General features: G+C 36.9%; 1 protein-coding gene across 7 annotated transcripts in view; it reads right to left on the reverse strand.

Moving 5' to 3' along the window:
• Window positions 1-17,308, reverse strand: part of ATXN7L1 (ataxin 7 like 1) — a 113,709-nt gene that overhangs the window by 67,199 nt on the left and 29,202 nt on the right. For 6 of the 7 annotated variants that reach the window (XR_014846277.1, XM_085040695.1, XM_085040633.1 and 3 more), the window contains exon 3: window positions 7,967-8,071. The exons of the other annotated variant lie outside the window; for it this stretch is intronic. Coding sequence is in view for 5 of the 6 variants with exons in the window: in XM_085040695.1 (XP_084896821.1) it covers window positions 7,967-8,071 (105 nt within the window). In the remaining variant the exon portion in view is untranslated. The remainder of the gene's footprint in view (window positions 1-7,966; window positions 8,072-17,308) is intronic. 7 annotated transcript variants of the gene reach the window in all.

A 17,308-nucleotide genomic window follows, 5' to 3' on the forward strand; every position in this document is an offset into this window, starting at 1 on the left:
GAAGTCTTTTCTAAATTATTTTTAAAAACATTCCTTCTCTAAGATGGAAATCATCCACCTTATTCAGTAAGACATGCTATGGAAGACTTCAAGCCAAACACTCCAAATTTCAATGTTGTCATGTTTTTACAGATTATGACAGAAAATTTTCACTACACTTCTCTCCTCTCCCACTATCACAACCCCCATCCCTCCACCAATGAAGCAGCCGGAAGACTGATGCACTGAACACAGCCCTGTAAATTATAGTATGTAGGAGATTAAACTTAAGCCTAATGCTACAGTCAACCTTCAACAGCTGAGTTCCATTAATGGACACTCCTTAAAAGAAATCCTTATTGGTTACTATTTAAAACTACAACTCTATTAAAATCTTGACTGAAAGAAATTACATGTGATATGTATCGCCCATCACTGCCATGACAACAACACCCAGTTAAAGTATGTACTGCATCATTTATCTGAAGCAAAAAAATACAAAAGGGTTCACAAATCAAATATTATCAATGAATACACGATGTGAAAGAGATAAGCTAATTTATAATGATAGAAATTACATGTAAACTAGAATAATAAGACTTCCAATGCACTGAAAAGCCCAGTGTCATTATTACTCTTTCAATCTCCTTATGTGGATTTCTTTAAGAGCAGCATTGTAAAATTACAGCACAGTCAAGGCACTGTAAAGAACTTAACAGAAGACATCAAGGTAAAAGACAATTACTTGATGTTTCACTTCCAGACTTCAATTTCATACACAGGACCAGAAATAGGGGGAGGGTGTGTAGGTTTATTATGCTGAATAGCAACTGCATACATGTGTGGCATTCTTTTCACTGCTGAATGTTTTCTCCTGTTGTACACTTACTGCTCCCCAATGTACAGTCCTTTGAGAATCAACACTCTGAAGTGTTCCTGCTTTCTCATTCAAAGAATCTTTTGAATGAAGAAATTTTCAATTATTGACACATGAACCAAAGACCAAGTTATCTGTGGGAAGTTGTCGTCTTTCTACTTACACTACTTGTTGACCTTGTAACTCTTCATGTATCATATCTATTTCTATATGTGAACTTCCCTGTTTTAGGCTCTGTCACTGATAATGAATTAATAACAAGAAAGAAAGCAATTTAAGCAACAGGATGATAGTAGAAAATACCAAAAAAAGTCAACCCTATCCAATAGCGTACTACTTGTTTCCAAGAAAGCAGGTCAGTAAGTCTGAACACGGCTCCAATTCTAGTGCTAGACTAAGTAAAGAAAGCACAACAAACTCCTTAAGCCTTGAGCAGGTCTCAGCAACCTGCAAGGTGAAGACACATTACACTGCTGTTGCTCTGAACATCAGATGCACATTTTTCAGTCCCATCACAGTCCGTCCCTTTGATCTGGGTGTTACTGCCTACATTCAGGCTCACTTTGTCTGATACATCTCTGATACAAAAAGCGTGTGCTGTCTTGCTTTAGCCTGGGTTATGAGTGCCTATTTTCCTTTCTTAGAAGTTGGAAGGTGAGAGAATAGCTCCTGGGTGGTAAGGTTACTAAATCCAAATCTTTTTCTTCCTGGACGAGTAAGTACAGAGAAGATAGGATCTGGTTGCTGTTTTTCTTAAATGAACATGGTCTTGTCAATCTATCTTTCAGTGAAAATATAAAAAAGCCCAGGACTGTTTGCAGTCCTGAATGAGCACAGTAGCCAATACATAGGTGACCACTCTCACACATACAAGCAGCTATGAGGGATTTTTCTTTATTGTGTCACTTGAACCAAGTATTAAAATGTCAGTTTATTGCCTTTTATGCACCTAAGTGCTTTTCTGCATCTGGCCACACTATCAGCAGTTACGCCATAAACAAAGTAAGATTTTGTAACAGAATAAACAAAGGCAGAATTTGCATTTTTGTACCTATTTAGAGTGTCAAGAATTGCTGACAGTCTAAAAATACGTCACTCCAAGAATATGTAGGGAAAAAGATGAATTCAAAGGAGCGCTGGTTTAGTTTTGCCTCTTCAAGGGCAATACTTGACCTGGATGGTCCATGCAGGAATGTACTACTTAACTTCTACAGGAATAGTGCAAAAGATGGCTGGTGACCCCAGTTTCACAGCATCTGCCATTGTGCCTGGCTTGGAAATCTTGCAATGACATGGACATGACAGACTCACATGTACCATTGCAGGAACTACAGCTCAGATTTTCATCACTGACAAAAGACAGAGGTTTATGCCACTGGCTAAACTTCTGTCTTGAGAACAAGATTTCTGATGGATGGACCATAAAGCTACTGAATTTTTTTCTGGAAACAAGGGTTTTCCGATTTAGAGCAATGGAAATTAAAGTTTCAGACAAAATCAGTGTATTCTAGGCAGTCACATAAATAAAAATGTATATATAAGGTACATAAAAAATTCAATTCCATCTTCCATCTGTCCCCACTCCTACCAAAAGAAAATCTTGGAATCTTGCCAGTCTAGATGCTACTGTTTCCGTTTTGAAAACAAAGCTGTAGCAAAGAGACCAATTTTTATTATTTTAATTCTTTTATCCACTGAAACCTAAACATGGGACAAGTAGAAAGTTATTTAATCAATAATGATATCATATAACAAGTTTTGACAAGGCTATGAAAAAAGAAAATTGCAGTAACGGAGAATCACTCAAAATGTCATTGTCCTTGAAGGGCACAAAAGTGCTCCCTCTGATAAAAGGTCAACTGCAGGGGATAAAATATTAACAATTACAAACCCCAAAACAGCTGTATTTAATAAAAAAGAAGGCACTGAATAATTGAAAATATAAAAACAGAATTATCTGTCAAATGTGACACTGACACCTGTATCAAAATCCCTATGCAAAAAAGGTGCCAACTAGTAATGTTCCAGCTAGCGTTAAAAAAGCAGATCATTCTTATTCATACTGTAAGTTCAGCCTTCTTGTCTTTAATCATGGTTCATTAAATTGTAACACACAACTAGCACAATGTAAAATAGCTAGTCTGAGTAATTCAAAATATATAACCTCTCTCAGGAAAATAATTATGATACAGAAGGGAAAATTATTTATTTATATTCTTCAGTGCTCCATTACCTTCTAGATTGTTTTCCCTTTTAAATGACACTTATACAAAAACAGAAGGATAAAAAGGAAATATCCTTTTGCAACTTTCATGAGGACATGAAGATACCAACCCAAGGATTCGTAACTCAGAAGTAATGAAAACCACGTGTAGTTTATTTTTCTTTGTTATGGAGTAAGAATTTCTACTAATTAATTTGAAACCTGTTAAAAGAACCTCATAGACAGGCAGGATAGACATCAATGAGCCTCCTATAAAGAAATTAGAAAAAAAAAAAAAAAGAGGTCTTTGTGATCATTTCTCCTTGATGAAGCAAAATTGGTTTCTTGGGTACGCTACAACTCCATCAAATGGGGATTTTAACTATTCAATCCATTAAGATACTATCCACAGCTTTGGAAACTGTTCCAGTGCATGTGTGGAAGCTTTCTTTGATGGTTATACTGCTATTATTGTTCAACCAAGCTGCATTATTTAACTAATTCACCTCTTCCCCCCTAACTTTTTCCTTCTTTTTAACACTTTCCCATCATTAATTTGTTTCCTCATAGTAGAAGTCAAGACATCTTGACAAGCTCTCTAAATGTACACTGCTTGATCCTCACTTTGCCAGAGCTACCTTTTATAAGACGTTTTCCTTTTAACTGGTAAAGACCAAAGTTAATGAGACTGTTACTGCACAAAACATTAAAAAAAAACCCAACCAAAAAAACAAAGCAGAACTGTGTCTGATGCTCTTTGGTCTAGTGAAGGACAATGCAATATAAGAATATGAAGCTTTAATCTTTCTGGGGCCAAAGAAAAATGGAAATGTTTCCTGGGAAATGGTACATGTGTCATCTTAGCCTGTATTTAACAATGACACAGAACTGAATTTAACAGAAGTCACAGGGACAGAGTTAAGCATAGACTGCCAAGCTAGAAGTCTCCTAGAAAACAGATGGAGAAAAAGCCCTAAACAAACAGCAAGAACATTATTGTTCTTCAGTATTGTACTATGGTACTATATTTTGATGTTCCAAGAAGTGATCTTCATTGAGTTTGGCATTTGAGAACGAATTCAAATTTTCTGAAAATCAAAACTAGAATTCCTCACATGCCAAGTATACTTAGGAATGCTACAATCTGCCTATCCAGACTGACTTCTCATTTCAAACTACTTTGTGGAGGAATAAATACAACTACATGTTCACACATTAAAAAAAAAGTAAACACAAGATATTGGACCACTACAAAAGTTACTCAAAATAAATGGTTTCAGCAGCAAACACCACTATTTCAACCCTATTATTGATGACATTATGATATACTATTTTCTAAGTGCACAATAATACTGAACAACCTCAAGAAATTATTTTATTTACATGGTTTATCCAGCAGCCTGTAACAGCAAGTCTCTTTCAGGTGGGCTTACATCATATGTAAATGAATGGTTTAATCCTTACAAATGGATATGTTTATCCTGCAGATGTAAGGAGGTGAAACTGTCCTTAAAAATAGCTCAGTATTTCCCTGACTTAGGGGCTAGAACAGAACTCGTACCTTGCAACACCAAGTTTTACGTTGTGTTCACTACATATGCTCTCAAGCCCAGCAAGTCAGTCCTCTAATTAGCCAAATCTCTTCTTTTACCTTCCTGATTTCTACTGCCTAAGGTTCTATGATGCACTGCTTGCCATTAAAAATAGCTTGAACCACAACCAGATTTTTCTCTTTTTCTGCTTGATATTCCAGGAAACAAACCCTTAAAAGCTAAACAACATCTGCCTCTATAATCTTCTCAACTTCCCAGAGCCATCAACAAGGATGGCTGCCACATGTCTGAAATCAGAGGCAAATGAAACAGTGGGTTTTCTTACGCTCCAGAGAAACGCAGATGCCAGCAAGGGCTCAAGAGAAGTGTTACAAAAACCTTTGCTAAACTAAAGCATTCCAGTGCTGCTGCAAAGCCAAGACCTTCAAGTTACAATGCAGGGAACCTAGAAACATAAAGCATGTGTCTGGCATGGACCTAATTTCTTACTGAGAGGATATGGATTAGATCTTACCAGGGATATTAGCAACAAACCACACTTTGTGGGAGATTCTGGGATAGATCTCTACAAGTCCTTGTCGGCAGCAATAAAGACTCCCCATGATACAACCTACAAGAGCCAAAAAACCAGCAGTGCCTTCTAATGCTTTCTCATTCCATTGTCTGTGTTACAACTTTGAAGCTGCAATTCAAGACATGTATAATAATGCATTTTGTAGTAAATAAGATAGTCTAAAACACCTCCAAGTCTACTGGCAGACATGCCCAGCATCACTGAATTTCAAGCATTCTGCTGCATCCTCTAATTAAAAAAAGTGATCCACCAAAATGAATGAGTCTGAAGGTGACAAAACTCGAAATAGAACAGAAAGTTAAATATTCCTGCTTCACAGAAGAGCTCAGTGCAGCCAGAATCAATGTCTAAAATGAGGCTTTGTCCAGACCTTTCTCAATGGACTATTGGAACCACAACACATGCAGCAAAAAATTATTCAACCACAAGCAGGTCATGGTTGATGTGTTTTCTAATGGGAGATTTTTATAATTTTCTAACCAGACACTGCAACTACAGATCAATTAATAACATCTCTGTGTAGCTCTTCTTTAAATCTTACTCATTTCTTATGAAAACAACTATAAATTAGTAGATGCATTTCACATATACAATATAGAGTACTTTCAACAGATAATTTTTTGAAAACAAATTATTAGTTATTTTACAACAATTCTCAAAACCTCCAAGAATCCTTCTACAGTCTAAAACTTCTTTTATGTTTTTATACATTGCCTTTACTGTTTCTTCCTTAAAATAAAATAATTTATTGATACATTTAAAGCTCTTTCACAGGCCTTTCAGCAATATTCCAGTACACCTTTCCTGAAACAAGTCTGACTAGATTAAGTACAATCTTCAAGACCTTTGGTCAATTATTTTCAGTATTCTCTGGGTTTTTTTGAACACAGTCTAATTTTTTTCCATGTCTTTATTGGCCTTAAGCTCTTAAATCAAGCAATTCAGAGCTTAACATTCAATCATCCAGTGTAAAAGGATTGCTATAATGAACATGAAGTAAAAGGAATAGTAAAAATAATGGAGTAATGGAGAAAAGAGAAAACCAGACAGTAACTCATGGGATCTTTGTAGCTTACATGCATTACACTAACACTGATGGCAACTCATTACTTACAAAGAGCTCAAAAATATTTTCTAACATGGAGTAATATTCTCTCACCTAGAAGTAACATCATTCTGTATGCCTACTACATGAAAACAGGACAAGCTTTCACACTGCTTGCCAAAACAGGTTCGTGCCCAGGAAAGAGCACAGCTATGGAAGGTTACAGCAAGGCTTCCCACAGGTTCTTCTGTCCTGAAGCAAATTTTATTGATGCACAAGTTCAGTGTTTATGCACCCACTGTACCAACAACCACATGCACAGAAGCTTTTCTGTTATTCACTGAAAGAATCGTAAGATACCTGAAGCTAGGCAGAAAGCAACCATAAGTCTAAGGGCAAGAAACAAATTTTGAAAAATAATGGCAGGATGGCTCATTAACACACTAAAATCAACACCTTCCCTCATCACTAAATTAATCAGCTCTTGTCACCCTAGAAAATACTATCACATCTTTTCTCATTTGCTGGATAGAAAAACTGTATTTCACTATTACCATTTTTTCTCAATTATTTCAATCTAGGTCAAATCTGGTGTTGAGTCTTAGAACTGCCTCTTGACAAGAATGCAGTTGCTCCTGGTTGGTTGTTAGCAGTCCGTCCATACAAACAGAAGGCATTATTTTGGTAATACTAAATAAACTACTTTTCTGTACATCCCACTTACATTTTTCCATTACTGAGTTGATTTGATGTCAAAAAGACTAAAAGAGGTACAGGATTTGTGAAGTTTACTTGTATTTAAACAAGTAAAATCTTGCAGCACTATTCTTTTTCTTAATGTATTTAATTGATTCCATCCTCAATAATAGCTGCCTTTCATTATTATGCAATCACCTTCAAATTATTTTGATTAAATTAAATTTTATTAAACCTCATTAAAAGCCATCTATTCCAGTAACTCTTTGTATGCATTGAAAAAAATAAAACAACAAAAAAATCACCACAGAAACAAATCATTGGACAAATAACAAATAAACCACTAGATAAATAATAAATAAACCAGACCTTGGGATGAAGTTTTTCAGAAATAATTGAAAGTACTTTGTTAAAATACAAAAAATTTCTAACTGGAGTAATTCTGCTTACTAATAGTCAACACAAAAATCAACATCTTGTTGTTGTCATACTAATTGAGAAATGAATATCTGCACTTTTCTGCTGCTTCTCAAGATTCTCTTGAAAAATGTTAATTTAAGAAATGTGTCTCAAAATGCCAGTTATGTAAAAACTTAAACCTTATGATAAATATAAAAATACACCCTATGTACAGTTAAGCATAAATCCCATCAGAAAACAATCCATAACATCCAACTTCTAGTTAATGTAGATCAGTATCATAGACTTCAGTTTGCAGCTTTGATAGAAGACAATCCAATGTTAGGTCATAATAGTTTTAGCCTAGCTAGTCTCTAACTAACAGGATTTATTTGTTGTAACAGGTTAATTTAGTGTAACAAGTTCAACTTGAAAAGCTCAGCTTCTAGAACAACTAATTTAACTTCCTCTACAGGAAATATGCTTATTTGAAGGCATTGCTAGTATTTTCTGTGGAAAGAACACAAGATAACCAGAAAAGTCTATTTGCAATGCCTCTGTTATGATTGTATGCAATGATTCTTAAGAGAGCCATACGCCAGTTTGGCACTGTAATTCAGGAAAGAAAACATTCACTTACCGCAGTGTGACTGGAAAACCTGTGGCTTGACTACCTGATTGCAGATATTGCACACTACAAGATAGAAATCATCATGAGCTGGATAATGGCCAAATAAGTGCATATCTGTGGGAAAGTTAAAAATATATACAAGAATTAGAAATTATGCTTTAAATATGTATTAAGAAAAATAATTGAAAATACTGTAGGGCCATTATTGCTATATTAATTTATACAAAGCAAATGTATACATTGCTCCATAAGAGCTTCTTACTATGTTCAAGAGATTTTTTTCCCCTCTTTTGGGTTTCAAGGTCCTGTACTAATGCTGCAGCCTCATCCCTCAGTCTGAGTCAGAACACAGACTGCAACACCTTCTCTTAACACTCACGGCCAATAAAGTGGAATAAGCATTTCTGTAATGGTCAACTGTTGAAACAGTAAAGAAATACGTTTTTAAAAATCTCTGCCTAAAGATCCATACAGAAAACACACTGCATAAGTTATGCTCCACATTACAATATTCCAAGCTTGACTACAAGTTGCTTGAGAAAGGCTTCTGCTTAAAAGCTAGTTATAGTAACCAAAGTCAAGGATCCTACAGCTTAAAATACAGTCAGGAACGCCATGCCATATGAAATTTCTGATTTTGTGCAAATGCCCTTCCCTAGTTCCAACACCCTGCTGTTTGTCCCCAACAGGTACTGTAGGAAAAGACAAAGCTGGTTAATGAGGTATTTCTTGGTGATGGCATGAAGAATTTAATGAAATCCAAAGACAGGTACAGTCAGATGATGACAGGCACTTGTCCCTCTCATCTGAAACACATAATGCAATACATGCATTCTTAAGCCATTACAAACAGAGTAAAATGGGCTTAAATTACTAACTGAAGGCATCAGAACTCTAACATTACAAGTGAGGTAGCCTGTTCTACTCTTCACTGCTATAACTTAAGAACAAGCACACATACTCATCCACCACAGCTCAGTTCAGAGGACGGGACAGTCACTTTTATGCATTTCAGTGGGATCATGTCACCATACCCAGTGTCGTTAAAGAAAGTGTTGCTGCATTAGTAACCCCATGCCAAGGACTTGCCCCACAGATCACACGACCTCTCAGATTATAAAGATATTGTAAAATCCCATTTCAGGGTTATTCAGCAGCATCTGAAATCTATTACAGAACCTGCAAGTGCAGACTGAGTTATTAACCTGGTGCCTTTTAAACAGGAGGAATACTGACAGGACAAATACGTACAACAGCAGTTGTGACTGATAAACATCAACAACTAAATCCTACTTCTCCAGTAAGTTACGTATTTCTAAAAAGCTAGTAATTTCTTTCAAAAACTGACTCAAGCAGGTACCTTATTCCACTAGTTCTTAACCAAAGCAATTATTTTGGCCCTAGATCTACTTCCGTAAGTAATTCTGCCCTGGCCTCTGGCACTGTAGGTAACATCACTGCTTATGATGGCAGTACTTGGCATGATGAAATGTTTACATCATGTGTCTTCAGCTCCCAAAAAGCCCAGAGGAATGGGACATTGTTCTCACACTAATATAGGCAGGGCCACAAGTAGCTCCAAAGAGGCTCATTCAAGAATTCTTGGGCACAAACCAGCCCCACCAACCTGCAGGTATTTCATAGTATGATATAATGTTATCCCTTTATCCACTGAAAACCAAAACCCTCTTTGTGACTGCTTGTACCAAGCTATGAAATCCAGCTGAAAGGTTAACCAGACATGATACCTTTGCAGTGCTGGTCTTGCAGTAAGCAAGCCTTTAAATGCAGTACAGTCAGATATATGCAATCAACACATTCAGCCTAAGTTTGAAAGAATGCCAGCGGTGAGGTATAAACTCCTGTGGTGTAATTAGTGTTAGTATTGGTGAAGCCAAAAGTGCAAAGCTAGGTTAAATCAAATCTTCCTTACTGGTAAAAAAAAATAAACAAAACCCTAAGTAGGCACCAAACCAGGCCTCTTTATTATATTTATTGTTTTAATATGATAAGCTAGTGATCTTAAAAATTACTTTACATTGCCAATTCTTAGCTGGATAGTTTTGATCAGAACCTACAGATTTTCAGTAACAGCACTGTAAGTTCCACAGAAAGAATATTTCTCTGGGTATGATGTGACACGAAGTCTCAGCTCAAGAAAATGCATTTAATTACAGTTATGAAATATTTTGAAAATGGTTAAAACATCTAAAAATATCTTTTTCTATTGTTTGAAAGGTACAGTGATAATCTTCTTATGAAAGCATACAGATTTTGCCCTTCACAAACACAAAATTTACTTTTTTCCAGTTTTAATTCCTTAATTTCATTTAACCTTCACAGGTCTCTATCCTAATCTTTAAAACATGTCCAGCTCTGAGGCATCTAAAGTTTGGCTGGGTCTGAGTCTGAATTTTTATGATTTCTGACTGCAGGGAGTAACTTATAAAAAAAATAAGGTATTAATACTGGCAAAAACCATTCAAGGACATAGGTGGAAAAGGAATCAGATTAATTCACAGGATCACAAAACCATCTACCTTTTCACCAGCCACTGTCAAGGAGACAGAGCAGTGAAGGAAAAGCCCTCATAACTGCGAGCTCACTCCACAACCCTGGCAAACACCACTGCACCTAAGGCACGCAGCATCAAAAGGATGCACAGATGCAGAGTAAGTGACATCCTGAAGCAGCACTTTGGAAGGCTTCTCATTTTGCAGATGCCTAGAAACAGCCAAGTGAGTGGAGGTGCAAGTGTCCACCGTAAATGTGATTTTTCTGATATGAACTGAAGTTATTAGCACCCTCTCAAAAGTCTATTTAAAATAATCTGAGAATCTCAAGGACACAAGACTGCAGGTTGAAAGTAAGAATCACAGCACACAAATATACTGTTATTATTGAATCAGAATAGATAAAAAGCTTAAATTAAACACTATCTTTCAGACTTTAAGGTTCCTTAAAACTCTCACTATGCAGGAGTTTTTAAGAGAAGAAAATCCATTAAGTCCAAGCAGGTTCAACTACCTCTCTTAGTTCATTCATTTTAACAAGAATGGCACAAATCTGTTTTCATTATTAAACTCATAATTTGTAAGCACACACGATATATAAACTACTTTTTAATTGAAATTGAACCATGTATTAATATTGTCTCGCTACAAATTCCAAATGTGGATTATTAGATGCAATAATATTACAAATGCAATCCAGATCAGAGAATTTACAATGAATAAAGCAAGGAACATTTGAAATTAAAAAGAAAGGGGAAAATATAAACAGCTATATATCTTTTCATACTTGTTTTTCTGTTTTTAATAAGAACAGTTCAATGCTACCATGTCCTAGTCAAAGCAACCAAGACTGAACAGTTATTCTGGACACTGGTATCATTCTTAGATCACATTGCAGCCATTTGACAATTTAGACCTTCTGTGTGCAACAAAAAAGACAATGGCCTCTCCAAAGAAAAAACTGTCTTCTAAGGCAATAATCACATCTCCCTGCTGCTTAGTCAGAAGCAATGGTGATAACTTTTCAGAAAAGATTAATTTTGGGGAACATGTCCCTAAAGTTAGGTCAGGAAATACACCTTCATGGAAAGAGGCAAGACCACTGAAAAAGACAGGCAATGATCATGGAATAAGGTGAGTGACTATCAAATGGTACTGAAATAATTATCAAGGTACAAAAAGAACAAGGAGGGACAGAAAAACAACTGCAAGGGGTATTTATTTTCTACCAAAAAATGCCTACCCAGTAAAAGTGAAACCAAGTGACCACGGTGTGCCTGACTCACTGCTTATTGGCATGGTGACCTGCTTGCTCCCTATGTGTCAATAGAAAGCCAAAAATCTGAGACAGAAAGGGCTGTCCTGCCCTTCTGCAAGGTAAAAGCACTCCACAGTCCCCATCACAATTCCCTCATTTTACTGGAAGATACTTCCAGCAGATTCAAAGTAGACTCTTGATGGCAAAAAGAAGTGGTAACTTATTTTTCAGTACCCACACACTTTTCAGAAAGGCCATCCACACATACCTCACTCCTTGCAGTACTGAATCTCCATCCCCTCAGAATGAAACACAACTGACACTGCTGTGCCTGTTGATACCATACAATGACAAAAGCCTTCTTGAAAATGAGCTACTGAACTAACAGGTTGCAAAAGCGGCCCATATATCATGGGAAAATATTCTATACAGGTGCAAATCTGAGACAGTGAATGCTGACTGTTAGAAATATTGTTTCCATAGATTAAAATCTTAAACAAAATACTACTTCGTGTATACTTTGCTATGGCACTTGAAAAATAAATACAACTTCTACCTGTAGGTTTTACATTACAACCATTTGCAAGTGAAAAGAGAGCTGTAGCTGTATGACATAGTTTTGTAAGACACCAACTTTGTGAAATGTGCATTAAAAACACAAATACCACAGAAACAATAGAAAATATTGCTTCTGCAAATTGTGGCACAAATACAAAAATGCAGGTGTCAGATACGACTTTTTATCTTCTCCAATAACATACAGAAAGGAATTATTTTTAGTAGCAATCAAAGGCAGATGACTTATATGAAATTCCTTCTCTATTATTATATCATTCATAATCATTTACATCCCACTGTATAATAAAACACAAGCTAGAAATAATCTAAAACATTCTTCCACTGCAGAATTAAGGTTGTCAAACAGTAAGACCTCACAGTATTGTGTGGGAAATCAAGTTTTTAATGATGATCTTTTGCTATAAATTATACACACTTTAAATATTCACATATATATCTGTTGCTCCACTAAATATACCCACAAAGCTTGCTTTGAAAAGTATTAGTGATGTTTATGTGCCGAGAGAGAAGGGGAGGGAGGAGGGGAAAGAGAAAGAGTATTCAAGAAACAATGGTTTAAAATTAACAAATAAAAGCTAAAAACAACCCCAAACAACCCTAAAAATATAATTTAAAAAAAAGCAATGGCAAAAATGGCAATGGAAAAAACCAAATATATGTGGTTCCTCCAGCTCCTGGAGCTACAGATTTTTAAACTCTATGCCTAGAAATGTGCCCAGTATTTCCCTCTTGTTCCACAGAAGTGACAAAGCTGTACATCATTCAAGAATCAGAGGAATGCACAAAATTTCTCAGTGCAGTAGATTACTTCTGCATTTGAGATTACTTTAAAAATGAAGTAATTTGAATGGTGAATTGAAACTTGAAACTGAAACAATAAAAAGACAATCTTCAGGGCATTATTCAGACAGCAGTTAAACATGCTCACATAGACAGGTTAGCCTTATCATAGAAATAAATGTTACACTCTTTCCATTTAACATGAGCTTATTCTCCCCCGAGTGCAGTTTTCCTTTCTTACACAAAAATCAGTAAGTCACTTCAGTAATTAGTTCAACAGTATAAATTGCATTTTAGCCCTGAAAATGTCAGTCACAGCTGCAAATTAATCACAGAATGATTTAAGCTGAAAGAGATTGCTGGATATCATTTACTCCAAGACCCTGCTGAAATTGTGACTAACTTCAGGGTCAGAACCACAAAGTAACGCTCAAGTTAATTTCTTTTCTGATGGAAAAACGCAGGCCATGGTTAAAGTAATCATAAAATTGCGGAAAAAATAAAATTAAAATATTCATGACAGAACTAACATAGGTCCAAACACAAACACCTGACTGATGCCCTTCAGGTGTTAATACAAGAAACTTAAGATTCTGCATGCTAAAAGTCAAGTGAGAAGGAAAAATCAATGAGAAGAAAACAGAAATACTGGCCTTCTCAGCAACTGCAATAATAAATAAAAGAAAAAAAAAAGTGGAAAAAGCAGCAAATAGACTTAAGTGTCTGTGTGGTAAAGAGTCAAGGTCATGACACATTTAAACCAGTCCAGTATGGTCCACTGGTATGCTGCCTCCCAGGTTAGAGCAACCATGAGGACAGTGGCAATCCTAGAGAATGCTGGAAATAGTTCATTAATTATAGTGTATACAATAAATACTACTCTAGAGACACAGAAAGACTTTGTACTCCACTGCTTTATCGAGGTATTATGAAATGGTACTGAAGATGGAAACTGTTCCTTCCATTCCGAAAGATCCATAAATAACAACAGAAAAAACAAAAGTTCATAATCAGGAACTAGTGATCTAAACAAATATTGTGGATTAACCATATCTGCATATCTTTTGCAACAACCCTTGTCTGGAAGGGATTATAAAGTAAGCTATGCAACACTGACATTATTATTTTGCAGAAGACACTACATATCAAAATAGAGAAAAATGAAATAAGCATGGGAAAATGTGGCAATGTTTTTCTTCCAAAATTCTGAAGACTTTTATGTAATTTATGTAGAATATTTGCCATCCCAGTCTAAAGTAATTCAGCAACATATGACCAGAATTGCCTAGGCTACCAGGTTAACATATCAAGAGAATACTAGAAAAGCCAAAACTCACAAGTCAAAAAGTATGCTGTATATGTATGACACCAAGAAATCTCAGTTTTTCATGTTTTAAGACACCTAGAGGATAAGACAGCACCTAATGTAAGTTCTTCCTCCTTGAAAAATCTACTTTTAAAAATTTCTTTATATAAAGGCACAGAGCCCCTTAGCTCCTGGAGTAGGCAGAAGATAGCTGGTCTGCTTATGGCATTTTTATTTCACTCTCTGAATAACTCAGAATTTAAACTCATCAAAGTTTGGCACCAGTACGGTCCTTTTGGACTCCAAGCTTCATATTCCTCCCCCTCCCTTGTGCTTGTACCATCAATTAACTGATTACACAAGGAGACAAATTCAAGCCAACTCTCAACCATGAGCAAAGTAATAAGGACAGAACACAACAGGAAATTATTTTCTTATTGTTTCATTCTATAAGCTGCCCTGCTGCAGAACCCCATGAATGCTACCACCAGTGTGAGGGGAATGAAATGCAGAGCCCAGAACTGGACAGAAAGAGGACCAACAGGACTAAGACAGCTCAAACTGCAGTGGAGCGCTGGTGCCTCTCAAGATTACGCTGAAATCTGTCACACAGGTATCTGTGCAATATTAAAGGAAGACACTTGGCTCAAAAAGAAGCTTTGTAAAACTAAGGCTACTTGCCTCTCAGTTAGAAGTAGCAGTAAACACTTTTATTAATTTGTAACAAATAAAAAGATTCAGAAACATTGTACCGTGCTTGTGTGGCAAGGTTTTGGTAGTGGGAGGAGCTATAGAGGTGACTTCTTCGAGAAGCTGCCAAAAGCTTCCCCCATGTCCAACAGAGCCAATGCCGGCCAACTCCAAGGCAGACCTGCCACTGGTCACGGCCGTGCCCATCAGCATATTAACACCTCTCTAATAACATATTTAAGAAGCAAAAACAAACAAACAAAAAAACTACAGTGCAGAAGTAATTGTGGACAGAGAATTGAGGTGTAGAGAGTATGTGAGAGAAACAGTCCTGCAGATATCAGGGTCAGTGAAGGAAAGGGAGGAGGTGCTCCAGGCACTGCAGCTGAGATTCCCCTGAAGCCTATGTTGAAGACTAACCTGTCTCACCATGGAGGTCCAGAGGGGCGCAGAGATCCACCTACAGCCCATGGAGGACCCCACACTGGAGCGGGTGGATGCCCAAAGGAGGCTGTCACCCCATGGAAACCCTGTGCTGCAACAGGCTCCTGGCAGGATCTGTGGCTACATGGATAGAGGAACCTATGCCAAAGCAGGTTTGCTGGCTGGACTTGTGTCTCCCTGAGGGACCCACACTAGAGTATTCTGTTCTTGAAGGACTGCACCTTGGAAACCCTGTGGAAAGGGACCCACACTGGAGAAGTTCATGAAGAACTGCTTCCTGTGGGAAGAACTCGAGATGGAGATCATGGAGAACTTGTCTCCAATGGGAAGGACCCTACACTGAGCCAGGGGAAGGACTCCTCTCCTGAGGAAGAAGCAGTAGCAGAAGCAACATGTGATGAACTGACCATCATCACCATTCCTTCTCTCCCTGTGCTGCTGGCAGAGAGGAGGTAGGGAATCAGGAATAAAGTTAAGCCTGGGAAGTAGGGAGGAGTGGAGGGAAGGTGCTGCTAAGAATTGTTTTACTTCCCCCTGTCCTGCTGATTTTGACTGTCAATAAATTCAACTAATTTCCCTAAGTCAAGTCTATTTTGACTGTGATGGTAATTGGTGAGTGACCTCTCCCTGCCCTTATCTCAACCTGTGAGCCTTTGGTTATATTTTCTCTCCCCTGCCCAGCTGAGGAGGGTAGTGATAGAATGGCTTTGGTGAGTACCAGCCTCCAGCTAGGGTCCAACCACTACAAGTGTAACATCTCCTTTCACATAATTCCTTATGTTTCTAACACTTCAGATTACTGAACTAATCTTTAAAACCAGATTCCCATTTTGCCATTTAACTTTTCAATTATTTTGTGCAATGTAACCAGACAGGGTAACTTCTACCTCACCAGTTTCTGAACACAGTCGCTTTTCTGCCTGCCCTTCAGTTAAAGAGCATCCCCATTTCAGACATGAAGGGTGCAGGTACTCAGAAACCAATGTACATTTAAGAGAAGAGATTATAAACCACTGAGATCTGTTTCGATGACGATGAGAAATTTGGTTAACATTTCCTTTTTACTTTTATTATTATCAGAGTTTCAACTCAGGGCAAATACAACGATAAAAGTTGCTAAAATATATTAATAAATATTAGCATACATTTGCATTTGGACACTGCAGCCCACGGCTGGAGTGACAGGGGATGGCACTGGAAAGGACCAACTAGAGCAAAGACAGCCCATTCACCAACTTGGCAATGCTCTGCACTGACCCTTCTCTCTAGCAAGTCTGCATGGAAGAATTTGGAGAGTGGAACAAGGCTGCAAAGTTAGACAAAATACAGTCTAGCTGGGTGAAAGGCAATAAACCCCACATTTGTAACTGAAATGGACATCAGTCAATTACACAGTATCTAGTTTTCAGTAAGGTAAGTGTAATTATACAAACATGAGGTAATTGTAACAACTCCAGTAACATCTACAAAATTGTTAACTGTTCTTACATTTTTCTTTAATTATTAGATTGTACTTCAGGAGAATTATCTAAAGGAGCTTCTTCCTCATGAACTTGGATTTTGAATTGCCTGCTATTTTACATATAACAACATATTTCATAAATTAGAGCAAATACTTATGAAGTTTATATCATAAAATTGTACAAAGTCAATACCCAGAAGAAAATCCTGCTACATTGTAAAACAGATACTAGTTAAGCACATTAAGATCCAAAACCACAAGCAAATGAAAAAAAGAAACCAACCCAAACAAAACCAATTTTTCCTCAAATCAGTTACAA

The sequence above is a fragment of the Lichenostomus cassidix genome, chromosome 1Aa, assembly GCF_008360975.1.
Source record: "Lichenostomus cassidix isolate B80296 chromosome 1Aa, HeHo_3.0, whole genome shotgun sequence".
NCBI classification, from domain to species: domain Eukaryota; kingdom Metazoa; phylum Chordata; class Aves; order Passeriformes; family Meliphagidae; genus Lichenostomus; species Lichenostomus cassidix.